An 11,937-nucleotide genomic window follows, 5' to 3' on the forward strand; every position below is an offset into this window, starting at 1 on the left:
TGGTTCCCCGCTCTGTTCCCGGCTTCTGCATTAATTGTCATTTGTCGTTGTTTACCCGGGTGCTGACGCTGTTCCTGTTTTGTTACCTGTCTGTTCCTGAATAAATGTTGAATCCCCGTACCTGCTTCTCATCTCCAGCGTCGGTCATTACAACAATAGCAGCCTATTAGCTTGACTCTATCAGAGGCATGCAAGGCCATCTCTAACACCATCCAAAAAACGACCTGACATCCACCAAGAATTACATTATAAGGACATGTTTGCTTTGAAAAACTCAACAAACAAACAACTTAAAATTATATTTCATGAATGAGCCATGGGCAAAATTATAAAAGATACTTAATGGAGATTCAAGTCATGAGTAAAATGTTCTTGGCTGCCTAACAGTTTTCGCAGTCCACATACCAAGATGATTTCCCAGAAACTTTGGGCTCCACTCTGAAATAAACAATACCATAAATATTACAATTATTGCTCTACTTTGTCAGAGGCCTGGCTTACGAGTTTAACCCTGGACACTATCCTGACAAACAGAATGAGATATAGGGCATGCAAAAGAACATAAATTACTTCATGTAGGTCTAAGAAGCTGTAAAGAGCAGGATAGGTGGTCTAATATTATTTTTCAACTTCTAATGCTTGAATGTCTCCTAAATTATCTATAGCCCGCTCCCAACATAGAATAAAAAATATATATATTCTAAACCATTTTTATATTTTAATTGATGAACAAAAAAAGGTTACAAAAAAAAGAAAAAAAAGAAGCTCATCCACTGTATCGCTGAAGATAGCATTAAACTCCACCCTTTTCACTTCACTCCAATCAATGACGAGATGGGAGAGAAAACAAATCATTCAATTGGTGGAGAAAGTGTGGTTTCAAGGCGCCCCTGAAAATACGCATGTGTGGGCACCAAGAAACCGATCAAACTCTGTAGCGTGTGGGGATTCAATCTTGCAAGTTTCTCCAGAAGGCAGATCACGGTCTTAGCGTTGTGGGAAGAAATAGTTTGACGAGTAGTGGTGTACTTTTTGAAGAGATTTGCCTTTTACAACAGACTTTGAGCCGGGTTTAATCGTAGCCTACTAATGCGCCTCGAGCTGAACATTGGCTGAGTTGTAAAGGCGAGATGGAAAACCATGAGGTTTTGCAGACTTCAATTTTGCTTCAACCTATAATGTGATGTAACGAAGATTTGTGGGAATCTGGAAGAAATTAGTCAACTCGTTCCATTTCCAAGTCATACGTTTGTTTCCAATACGAAGAACCAGGTCAGTAAATAAACGAACTGCAAAAAAAACAACCGACTATTGGAATTTCCCAGGTTTTCAGTGGTTTGATTGGAATAAATAAATCCCTCACCAGCAATCCTCCATTTTCTTGGAGAGTTCTGTGAACACTGGAATAAGGAATGTGGGGAGAGCGACCGAGGGCATTTTTCAAGCATTTAACTTTGTTTTAACTTTAGGCTCCTTTCCCATTTTTATATAGACGGGAGAAGAGAGGACATTTCAACCTTCTGTGGACTGAAATTGATTTGGGCTTTTTGCAGCTCCGGGGTAATATTCTTAGAGACTTTTTTTGTTCTGAACACAGGGGCTGCTATCATGACGGTAAGGAGAACCTGTGAGTGGATTTGGATAACGGGGTGCGCGCTGCTGACGGTTTGCATAATGCTGGAGCCGTGTACCGGTCAGTATCATGGCGAGAAAGGAATTTCTATACCAGAACACGGTTTTTGTCAGCCAATTTCCATCCCCCTCTGCACAGACATTGCCTATAATCAAACCATCATGCCGAATCTTTTGGGACACACAAACCAGGAGGATGCGGGGCTGGAGGTCCATCAGTTTTACCCGCTCGTGAAAGTCCAGTGTTCCATGGACCTTAAGTTTTTCTTGTGTTCCATGTACGCACCGGTGTGCACAGTTCTAGAACAGGCCATCCCCCCATGCCGATCACTGTGCGAGCGCGCACGCCAGGGCTGCGAGGCGCTCATGAACAAGTTCGGGTTTCAATGGCCAGAGAGACTCCGCTGCGAGAACTTCCCAGTCCACGGCGCTGGGGAGATCTGTGTGGGTCAAAACACTTCAGACACGGACATCCCTACCTCGGACCCCACTCCCAACCTGCCTGAGCTCATGACCTTACCCCCAAACATCGGTCGCCCTGCTGCCCAGCCCTTCTCCTGTCCCCTACAACTTCAGGTCCCAACCTACCTCAACTACAAATTCCTGGGGGTGAAAGACTGTGGTGCCCCATGCGAGTCCACCAAGCCCAACGGACTAATGTATTTCCGCGAGGAGGAACTGAAATTCGGCAAACTCTGGGTGGGTATCTGGTCTATCTTGTGTTGTGTGAGTACATTGTTCACTGTGCTCACATACCTTGTAGACATGAGGAGGTTTCGCTACCCGGAGAGGCCCATCATCTTCCTCTCAGGCTGCTACTTCATGGTGGCGGTGGCCTATACAGCAGGCTTCTTCCTGGAGGATAAAGTGGTCTGCATAGACAAGTTTAAAGAGGACGGTTACAAGACAGTGGCCCAGGGCACCAAGAAAGAGGGCTGCACCATCCTCTTCATGATCCTCTACTTTTTTGGCATGGCTAGCTCCATATGGTGGGTCATCCTGTCCCTCACCTGGTTCCTGTCTGCTGGTATGAAGTGGGGTCACGAGGCCATCGAGGCCAACTCGCAATACTTCCACCTAGCGGCTTGGGCGGTACCGGCTGTCAAAACCATCACTATCCTGGCCATGGGGCAAGTGGATGGGGACCTTCTCACAGGGGTGTGCTACGTTGGCATCTACAGCGTGGATTCGTTACGAGGGTTCGTCCTGGCCCCCCTGTTCGTCTACCTCTTCATCGGAACCTCGTTCCTCCTGGCCGGGTTCGTGTCTCTGTTCCGCATCAGAACCATCATGAAGCACGACGGCACCAAGACGGAGAAACTAGAGAAGCTGATGGTGAGAATCGGGGTGTTCAGCGTCCTGTACACCGTCCCCGCCACCATCGTCATCGCCTGCTACTTCTACGAGCAGGCCTTCCGCGACCAATGGGAGAAGACCTGGCACATGCAGACGTGTAAGCGCTTCGCCGTGCCGTGCCCGGCCAACAACTTTGCCCCGATGACCCCGGACTTCACGGTGTTCATGATCAAGTACCTGATGACGATGATCGTGGGCATCACGTCTGGGTTCTGGATCTGGTCAGGGAAAACATTACAGAGCTGGTGCAGGTTTTACAAACGGCTCAGTAACCGCAACCAAGGAGAGACGACCGTATGAACTTTCTAGAAGGTTAATGTGGAGGAGTTTTATTTTTTATTTTTGATGAAACCGACTGAGCATATCCCTTCCTATCTCCTATTGGACATAGGACATTTGAACTCTGAAAAAAAGTACTTTTACTTTGAGAATGTCCCTCCTACAACCCTATGAGCCATTGACTGAACATTTGTTCAATATTTGAGGGGTTTTAACTTTTCAGTAACCCCCATAACATTTTAAAACATTCTATAATCTCATTTAAACATGACTTTTAAACCACAATGTGCCACCCAGTGATGTAACAGGAGCAACAAAGAAAGTCTGTTTTGCCATGACATTTGAATATGTCTAGAACTATTTTGTATTATGAAGTGAGTTTCTCATCCGAGGAGAAACAAGGGATACAGGGCTAATGTCTGTCAAGACCAATGTATGTTAAGTTTTGCAAGGAATTACAAAGGTTTTTGGAATATGTGCATTCCATTCCTTGCTTCGGTACTTTTAAATTGATGTACCTGTTTTTGTTACGTGTGGCTGATGTTACTTTTACGCTAACTTGCAGACATCTGAGAACATTCATCTTGGCACAGAGAGAAATGTCTAACACACACTTTTTTTTAGTTGTATTATGCTTATTATGCTTGTGTATAGTGTTTCTGTCCCAAATGGCACCCTATTCCCTATATAGTGCACTGCTTTTGACCAGAGCCCTAGGGGACCTGGTCAAAAGTAGTGAACTACATAGGGTGCCATTTGGGACGTCGTCTAGCTGTAAGATGTCGCTATTAAATTGCCACGTTACAGGCCACATTTTGTAAATATTCACTCTTTTTCAAAAGAACATATGTATTTATAAGAATTATAATCTTGCTGTTTCTACTTGGATGTTTCTTAATGCAATATGGCTTGTATCTGTACAGTTTCACAGAATAAAATGATGACGTTTTTAACCTGCGGTCACTTGAACGTCATTGCTGTTCGTTTTGGATGTTTTTAAGCATACGTTTTGAAAGTCTAAAACGGATCCTTGAACGAGGCAATGTAAAACCAGCGAGATTGTGACGACTTCCTAAAATGTATCCAATGAGTTGAATGAAGGGAATGCTCTAAATGAAGGCATAGAGATTCTGTTTTAACATTATTTGGTATATCAACAATTCCACACCTAATGTCCTCAATTACTTTTAACATCTGCTTGCACAATACTCCCTATAAGACTGTCTGTAGTGTGGACACATTACCCTGTTATACAGCATGTTGCTATTTAGTTTCTCTGGTTATCTCCTGTTCTATCCTCCAGGTCTAACTTCTTACTCACTCTGCTTGGCTGTGGAATAGCATCTCTCCAATGGTGCCAGGTCAATACATCAGAGCCATTGATAAAGAGGGTATTTCTGTAGAAAAATAACTAGCATGATGAGTTAAAGGGAGATTTGCCCCTAAAGCTTACGAACAAGAAATCAACACATTGCCTTGAGCGGATCTCCCCCTTTTCCTGCTGAAATGTGAGATCTGCCTTTTTGGCTTCTCTTGTTTTGAGGTCACCTCTCCCCCTTTTGTTTTGGTTGTGTGTCCTAGGTAGGGCGGAGTGTAACAGAATAATTTTTCGACAACATTTTGTGTTATCTGTTCTGTATCTATTACGTGTTGTGTTAAACTGATGTCAGTAGGCCTACAATAATGACCTGAACGTGCATCCTGTGCAACAGAAACAAGAGTACTTAATCCAACAAGCAGATGTGATTTTGTTGAACAACATAAATATTTGGGGAATAATCTTATTTGCTCTAAAACTGTTGCAAACACCAAAATGATATTGCAGTCCAATCAAGGACAGATGCCTGCAGTCAATGTAATCTGATTGAAAGAGTATGGACTTTTTGCACGTTAACCTGACAAAACATTAAGCTAATTATAGGTCATTATCTCTTGCTGTGTTTCACATTTCTATAAGGTGATGTAACTGGTCAGGATCCACAAATCTGAGCAACTTTCAGTGTTCTGCGAGCACAATGGCAAAAGCAAAAGGCTGTATGTGCATGTGTAACTGAGTTGATATACAGCATTGAGACATGTTCACTCTTCATATCGTGAGTTCACACACACCATCCCCTCCCCCTGTCTCCTGGCTGGCCCACATCTGGTAGTGTTTTGCCACTGTGAGGTATCCCAGGCTTAGAAACCAGATCTCCTCCAGGCAGTCTTAACCCAGGGCCTGATATATATACACACACAGTTTACTGACCTGACCCTAAGTCTCTCTGCCTGACCCCCCCCCCCCCCCCCCCCCCCCGCTCTCTCTTTCTGCACTCTCTCTGCTGTTTCTCTTACCCTGTCACTGGTCAATGACTCTACTCCCCCTCACTCAACCTCCACTCTTCCCCCACCTCTTCCTTTCCCCCCTTCAAACTCCACGCCATCCTCCCTTCCCTGGGCCTCCATGAAATGGGATGCTTTACAAATAAATATTAGCTTCGTCTGCAGCGCGGTGATGTACACCTCCCTCTTTACAGTTCCACACTGGCCTCTTCCAGGTAAGAATTTAGTAAACATTAAAAATCGCTTTGAGAAGCATCACTGCTACGTTATTGGAGTAAAAGTGACATTTCCAACTAACATTCAATTTTTTATCACAACCAACCCCACACTAGACAGTTCTTTTAAGACTATTTTGCTTTTATATTGTCCCGAGGCCTTGAATGGAGAATAGGCAGCATGGTAAATTCCCTCTGCATGTGACTATGTCCATGGCCAAAGTTGTTTTCATAATGTATCATGGAATGTGAGATGTCAAATAAATACTCAGTCACTGTCAAAAACATGAGAGCTCCCTCTGGTGGACAGGAATCCAGGAGTCCTAATTCAGGACATTCTTGGTTGGTATACATGTGTCAAAGTTGGAAACTATCAGGCCTGTTTTTGTTAAACATTTTATTCAAAAAAAGAAAAATGATCTGCTTCAAACCATCCGGATCAATGCCTCCATAAGGAGTCATGTGTTGCATTGACATTACTATGTGTCGCTACTGTTGTGATTCAACACAGCAAGATTATCTTGATTAAAAAAAAGACAGACAAACAAGAAAAAAACATTTAAATCCAAGAAGAGGCCAGAGAATAAACAGAAACTTTAACCCCTTAATTATCTGAACATGAACATAACTCAAATAGAAATAAAAAGAAAGGCATCATCAACTAGATTCAGCCACGGGCTGATTTTTTTCTTGAACGGGTGGTCAGAACATAATTACGAATAATTTGGAGACTGCACATTGACCAAGAAACCCAAACAGATATATCTGACTAAAACATAATTTCAAGCCTTGCTTACATGTGTATATGATCACATCTCTCTCTTTGAAACAGATATCCAAAATTAAAATCACTTGTAGCAGGTTCGCTGGTGTTTTTACAGTCTTATGTCCAACAATTAAAAATATTGTTTTTGGCCCGCGGGCAAATAAACTCACCCGCGGGCCAAATTCGGCCTGCCAGTTGGGGAACCCTGACTACGGACAGACGTTAATAATTATTAAACACAAATACTGGATGCAAAATATACATCACGATCATAAAAACATTTTTATATATCATTAGACCATATCCATCAGTGGTAGGAAACTGGGACTTTTAAACAGATTCAAAACAATGCTTTAGCATTCAGAGGCGGTATATTCCAACTTTAGGTGCGAAAGAAGCATGTGTAGCAGAGTGTAGAGAAAACCAGTCATTGTATGCATGTCATCTCAATAGGGGACATTCAGCTATGACACTGTCTGCACTACAATGTTACCTGAATTGTAAAGGAGGGAGAAAAAATGATTGTGCGAGGTGTTTAAAAGGAGAAAGAACAGATCGTCTATCCATTCTAACACAGCCGTTCTTTGTGCCCTCACACATGGAAGCTCCAATAGAGTGTGTGATCCAGATGGTGCGAAGCACAAAAGCAAAATACATACAAAATTCAAAATGAGAAAAAAATATAGCAAGTCTAATCATGCCAAAGTCCACCGGTCTGTTCCTGATACACTTCAATGACATCCTCATCTTCCATTCCAAGCTGGGGAGGGAGAGAAAGTCAGACAATGATGCAGGGGAAAGTTTATCTGCAAGCATGTTCAAGGTTCACCGAAAACAAATTGAAATGTCACCTAAATGTAATAAATAAGAAAAGGTTTATTTTAAAAGACAGTGATGGTTGTATAACCTGGGTGCCAGAGAAACAGCCTGGCACCCAGGCTACTAGCTGTATGGATGATACAAGGGAAGAGGGACGGGTTGGGGTACCTCTTTGGGGGTTTGGTTGTCTGAGATTCTCTGTCCTTCAAAAAGAAACCTTAGGGTGTTCATTGGTACACCCTGCAGGAAGGAATCACACATGGTTGCATCAGATACTGGGAACATGATGACATTCATTCTGAAGTTCTGACCCACATTGTCAAAACGAGATGGGACAATCGTTTGGCTTCATAACTACCTGTCTTTGACTGTACGATTCCTTTAGCTTCTTTAGATGTGTTGTCATCTTCACTTTGAAGTGAATTTCGCTGTTGTCCTGAAAGTAAAGATAGAATTAGGCTTTTTGTTGTTGTTGCCTAACTGGTGAACACAACATAGTCATGTGCCAGGCTTCTAGGGGTGCTTTCCCAGACTAGTCCAGGACTAAATAGCAAGATCAATGGAGAATTCCCATTTAAAATTATTTTTAGTCCAGGATATGGCCTTTTCTCAATTGGTTTTACTCAACTGCTGCATCCTCTCTCCTCCGTCCTCCTTTTGAAAAAGGTCAAAGGTAACCGAGGAGATGGAAAGTGGACGGAAATGCACTAATATGAAATGAGACTCCTCCAATGGTTTGTCATCAGGCAAATGACGTTTACAGGGTGGAATCGCAAAATAAATGTATAAAGTGATAAAAACTAATGTTGCTAGTTGTGAAATACATTTTATAGATAAAAGGATGAGTAGCATATGGTTTAAATGTTTGCATGTTTTTCTCCTTTGAGAAAACATTGGCTGATTCAAAGGGAGTGTGGCAAATTTCAAAACCTGTCCTAAGGACTCAGGTAGGATACACTTGTGCCACAGAAAGAACAATGAGCTAGTTATAAAAATATTTGCTTGTGCTTACTTACCAAAAGGAGGTTATCAAGGAAGGGAGGACCCTCTTCTATTTGCCTACTAACAAATTGGCACTCTCCTCGACCACTTAACAGTTTCCGAGAGAGGGCGGAGGAGAGAGGGAGGACAGACTTTTTCCCAAATGAGAAAAGGCCTATGGCGCCCCCAGTGTCCTTTCATATTAGCACGTATAGGAAAGGAAAAGAGGCAAGGAAGCAAACTCTGCTGTCTGAGATGCATCCACACTTCTCCATATTATCTTACCTGACCAATCACCTTCAGTTTAATGTACTCTCCATCCTTCTTCTCACTTCCATCTCCACTTGAGGGTTTTGTCTCCTGGAATATACAGAAATTAACAACTTTTGACTCCTGCAATAAGTGTCCCATTGACATGTACATACAACATTATTATGTACATACAACAGTATCAGCCAGCCTACTGCACTGTCAACATGTCACGAATCTCTCCATGGTTGCCAAACAGAATAAGTTGAATCGGTACGTAGTAGACCAAAATGGAGAACCAGGTGACATATAGCTAGCTACAATCTTGTAAAAGTAAAAACATAATGTTATACCGTTCGTGCAGTCAGTGGCACTATTTTCGATCTAGGTACCTACAGTAGATAGCTTGTGTTAGCAAACACTACTCTTCTCGGCCCACATAGCGGCTAACGTAGCTTGTTAGCTAGCATTGCTCAACCATTATTCTGTCTCTTCAACCAATTCAGACAAGCAAGACGTTAGTTAAACCGTACCCCTACCGTGTCTGACATGGTATTGCTCTTGTGATGTTTAGTTAAAATTTTAAACACTGCCTCGGGATTCTTGCTGTTTTGAGAATCAGGTACCATTAATAAAGTGACCCGGAAAATGAATAGTTCTTCTTCTTCGTCTGTGGTTTTAATATGGTGGTTGGGAACTAACTCTAATGTGCATTACCGCCCCCAACTGGACTGGATTACTGGAGCAGAAATAGGGAAGGGCTCAATCTTACCCATTATTCTCGTCTCCTTAACGAAACTAAGTACATAATTAAACACTACATCCTCTGAAGATTTTCTCAACAGTTCATAAAATCTTGTCTCTTCAACACCATTACTCCTTAAATCTAAATACTCCCTTTCCCTCCCATGTTGCTGGCACTGAAATAGCATGTGTTCCACTGTCTCCATGTTTTCCTGACTGTGTTTACATCTCCCAGTTTGATGTTTTCCTACCAGTTTCAATGTACTGTTGAGCCTTGTGTATCCCAGTCTCAGCTTTGTGACTACACTTTCCTCCCCTCTTCTCAACCTGAGGACATCCCTGCCCCCACCATTTTCCTGGATCTTATACAGGTTTCTTCCCTTTCCCTCCCTGTTCAACATTGCTTTCCATTTGTTTTTAACCACTGTTCTTATTAACACGTAGCTTCTGCTTTACTGATTGACATGTCCATGTCAACATTAGGATGTTTGAGAGCCTGCTTGGTGAGAACATCCACCTCCTCATTCCCCTCTACTCCCACATGAGCTGCTACCCAGAGGAACCTCACAAATACCCCCATCTGTCTCACCCTAAAAAGTCCCTGCAAAATGTCATACAATACATCTTGTCTGCTTTGTGACAGGAATTAAGCTCTTCAGTGCTGCACGAGTCAGAGCAGTTGACTATCCTGTCTGGCCTATCCTCCACCCACTCTGCAGCCAAGAGCATAGCCAGCAACTCCATTGCGTATATGGATAAATGGCCCGTTGCTCTTTTTGTCACTGCCACCTGAAACTCAGGAACACTAAAAGCTGCACCTGTCCTCCCTGTTTTAGGGTCCTTAGATCCATCAGTGAATACAGTATATTCAAGACAGCATACAAACAGTCACCATGCCCTTACCTAACCACCTAAAACTTGCATTCAGATCTCGTTTATGCTCCCAGGACTCTAGGACCACCTTTTTTCCAGGATGTGTGACTTTATGTCCTTGAAGATTTACCCAATATGCCATGGGTAGTTATTATCTTCTCAACTTTAACGGCATCTCTCAAATCAATTCAAATTGTATTGGTCACATACACATATTTAGCAGATGTTATTGCGTGTGTAGCGAAATGCTTGTGTTCCTAGCTCCAACAGTGCAGTAATATCTAACAATTCACAACAATGCATACAGATCTAAAGTAAAAGAATGGAGTTAAGAAATATATCAATATTAGGACGGGCAATGTGGCTGCCACCGGGGGAGGTCCTGACTGCTCCACAACATATTCTTAGAGCTTGAGCCTGGATTACGCCTAGCTTTTTTAAAGATGTCAGAGCTGCTGATCCATATGCTACACTACCATAGTCCAGTGATAACATTGATATTGCTATATATAACGTTTTTAACCCCATTCTCTCCGACCCCCCCCCCCCCCGCTCCATTCCTGACAGGCAACACATCACATTCAATATTTTATCTCCTTTGATAACTTCTGTGTTAATATGTTCCGCCCATGTCATTCGAGTGTTTCGAATCAGACCTTCAGGAACCTAAACACTTCCACCGTCTCCAGCTTCCTCCCGTAGAGCTTCAGGTATATTTCCTCCTGGACATTCCTTCTAGTAGGAAACCCAGTCTGTGTTTTCTCAACGGAGAACTTGAAGCCCCACCTGAGGGACCACTGCTCAACTTCTCCGATTGCTTCTTGAACTCTCTCGGCTGTATGGGGGAATTTTTCTTCCTCTCTTCCACAGCGCCCGGTCATCCGCAAACAATCACCTCCCAATATCTGATCTCACCTGGAGAATAATTCATCAATCATAATGGAGAACAACAAAAGACTAATCACATTTCCCTGGGGGGCACCATTATCTACCTCATAGCTTTCTGACATACAGCTCCCCAACCTCACTTGTATTGATCGTTCAAAAAGGAAGTCCTTTATCCAGATAAAAACCCTTCCTCCAACCCCCATGCTATCCAGTTTGATACGCAGGCCCCCCTTCCCCCATCATACCATAGGTCTTCTCTGAATCAAAGAAAATGGCTACCACCACCTCCTTATTTGCCTGTGCCGTCCATATGACTGACTAGACCCAGTACAGGATGCATCGTTCCCCTGCCTTTCCTGAATCTGATGACATTAGGCCTCTGCTCTCCAGGAAGTACGTCAGCCTTTCTGTTATCCTCCTTTCTGAAAGTTTACAGACATGAGATGTTAATGCTATCGGTTTATAACTTGATGGATTAATAGGGTCTTTCCCTGGTTTCCGTATTTCGTCCTGCCACACCTTATTGTAAAGGTCCAATTCTTTTCCCATGATGTAACACATCTCATCCTTCTCTCCTCTGACCCTCTCTTTCCAACGCTGTCCCTCTTCCGTTAGATTATTTGAGCTGTGCACCTTCATAAATGTCTGAGCTAATATCTCTGCCTTCTCCATGTCTCTCATTGCAACAGTCTACCCACTTTTCAGCACAGGGAGATCCCGATCTCGTCTGACCCCATTCATCCTCTTAATCGTCCCCATACATCTTCCACAGAAGTAGTCCTGCCTATGTTTCCACAGAAAGTGAATAGTTTG

General features: G+C 43.0%; 2 protein-coding genes across 2 annotated transcripts; one reads left to right on the plus strand and one right to left on the minus strand.

Moving 5' to 3' along the window:
• The first annotated feature begins 998 nt into the window (after positions 1-998).
• Positions 999-3,549, plus strand: LOC106575172 (frizzled-7-A). Its single transcript, XM_014151446.2, has 2 exons — positions 999-1,272; positions 1,598-3,549. Exon 2 carries the CDS (start codon positions 1,609-1,611, stop codon positions 3,286-3,288), a length of 1,680 nt encoding a protein of 559 aa, XP_014006921.1. The 5' UTR covers positions 999-1,272; positions 1,598-1,608; the 3' UTR covers positions 3,289-3,549.
• A 3,285-nt stretch (positions 3,550-6,834) lies between these two features.
• On the minus strand, positions 6,835-9,291 carry LOC100194604 (SMT3 suppressor of mif two 3 homolog 1 (yeast)). Its single transcript, NM_001139689.2, is given in 5 exon segments — positions 6,835-7,330; positions 7,558-7,629; positions 7,748-7,825; positions 8,656-8,730; positions 9,159-9,291. Coding segments are annotated over 5 exon segments (384 nt in total). The 5' UTR covers positions 9,249-9,291; the 3' UTR covers positions 6,835-7,261.
• Positions 9,292-11,937: the final 2,646 nt, after the last annotated feature.

The sequence above is a fragment of the Salmo salar genome, chromosome 17, assembly GCF_965601325.2.
Source record: "Salmo salar chromosome 17, fSalSal1, whole genome shotgun sequence".
Taxonomy (NCBI): domain Eukaryota; kingdom Metazoa; phylum Chordata; class Actinopteri; order Salmoniformes; family Salmonidae; genus Salmo; species Salmo salar.

What these genes read in the sequence shown, in the direction of transcription:
- LOC106575172 (XM_014151446.2), top strand. Translation starts at nt 1,609, where the DNA reads ATGACGGTAAGGAGAACCTGTGAGTGGATTTGGATAACGGGGTGCGCG.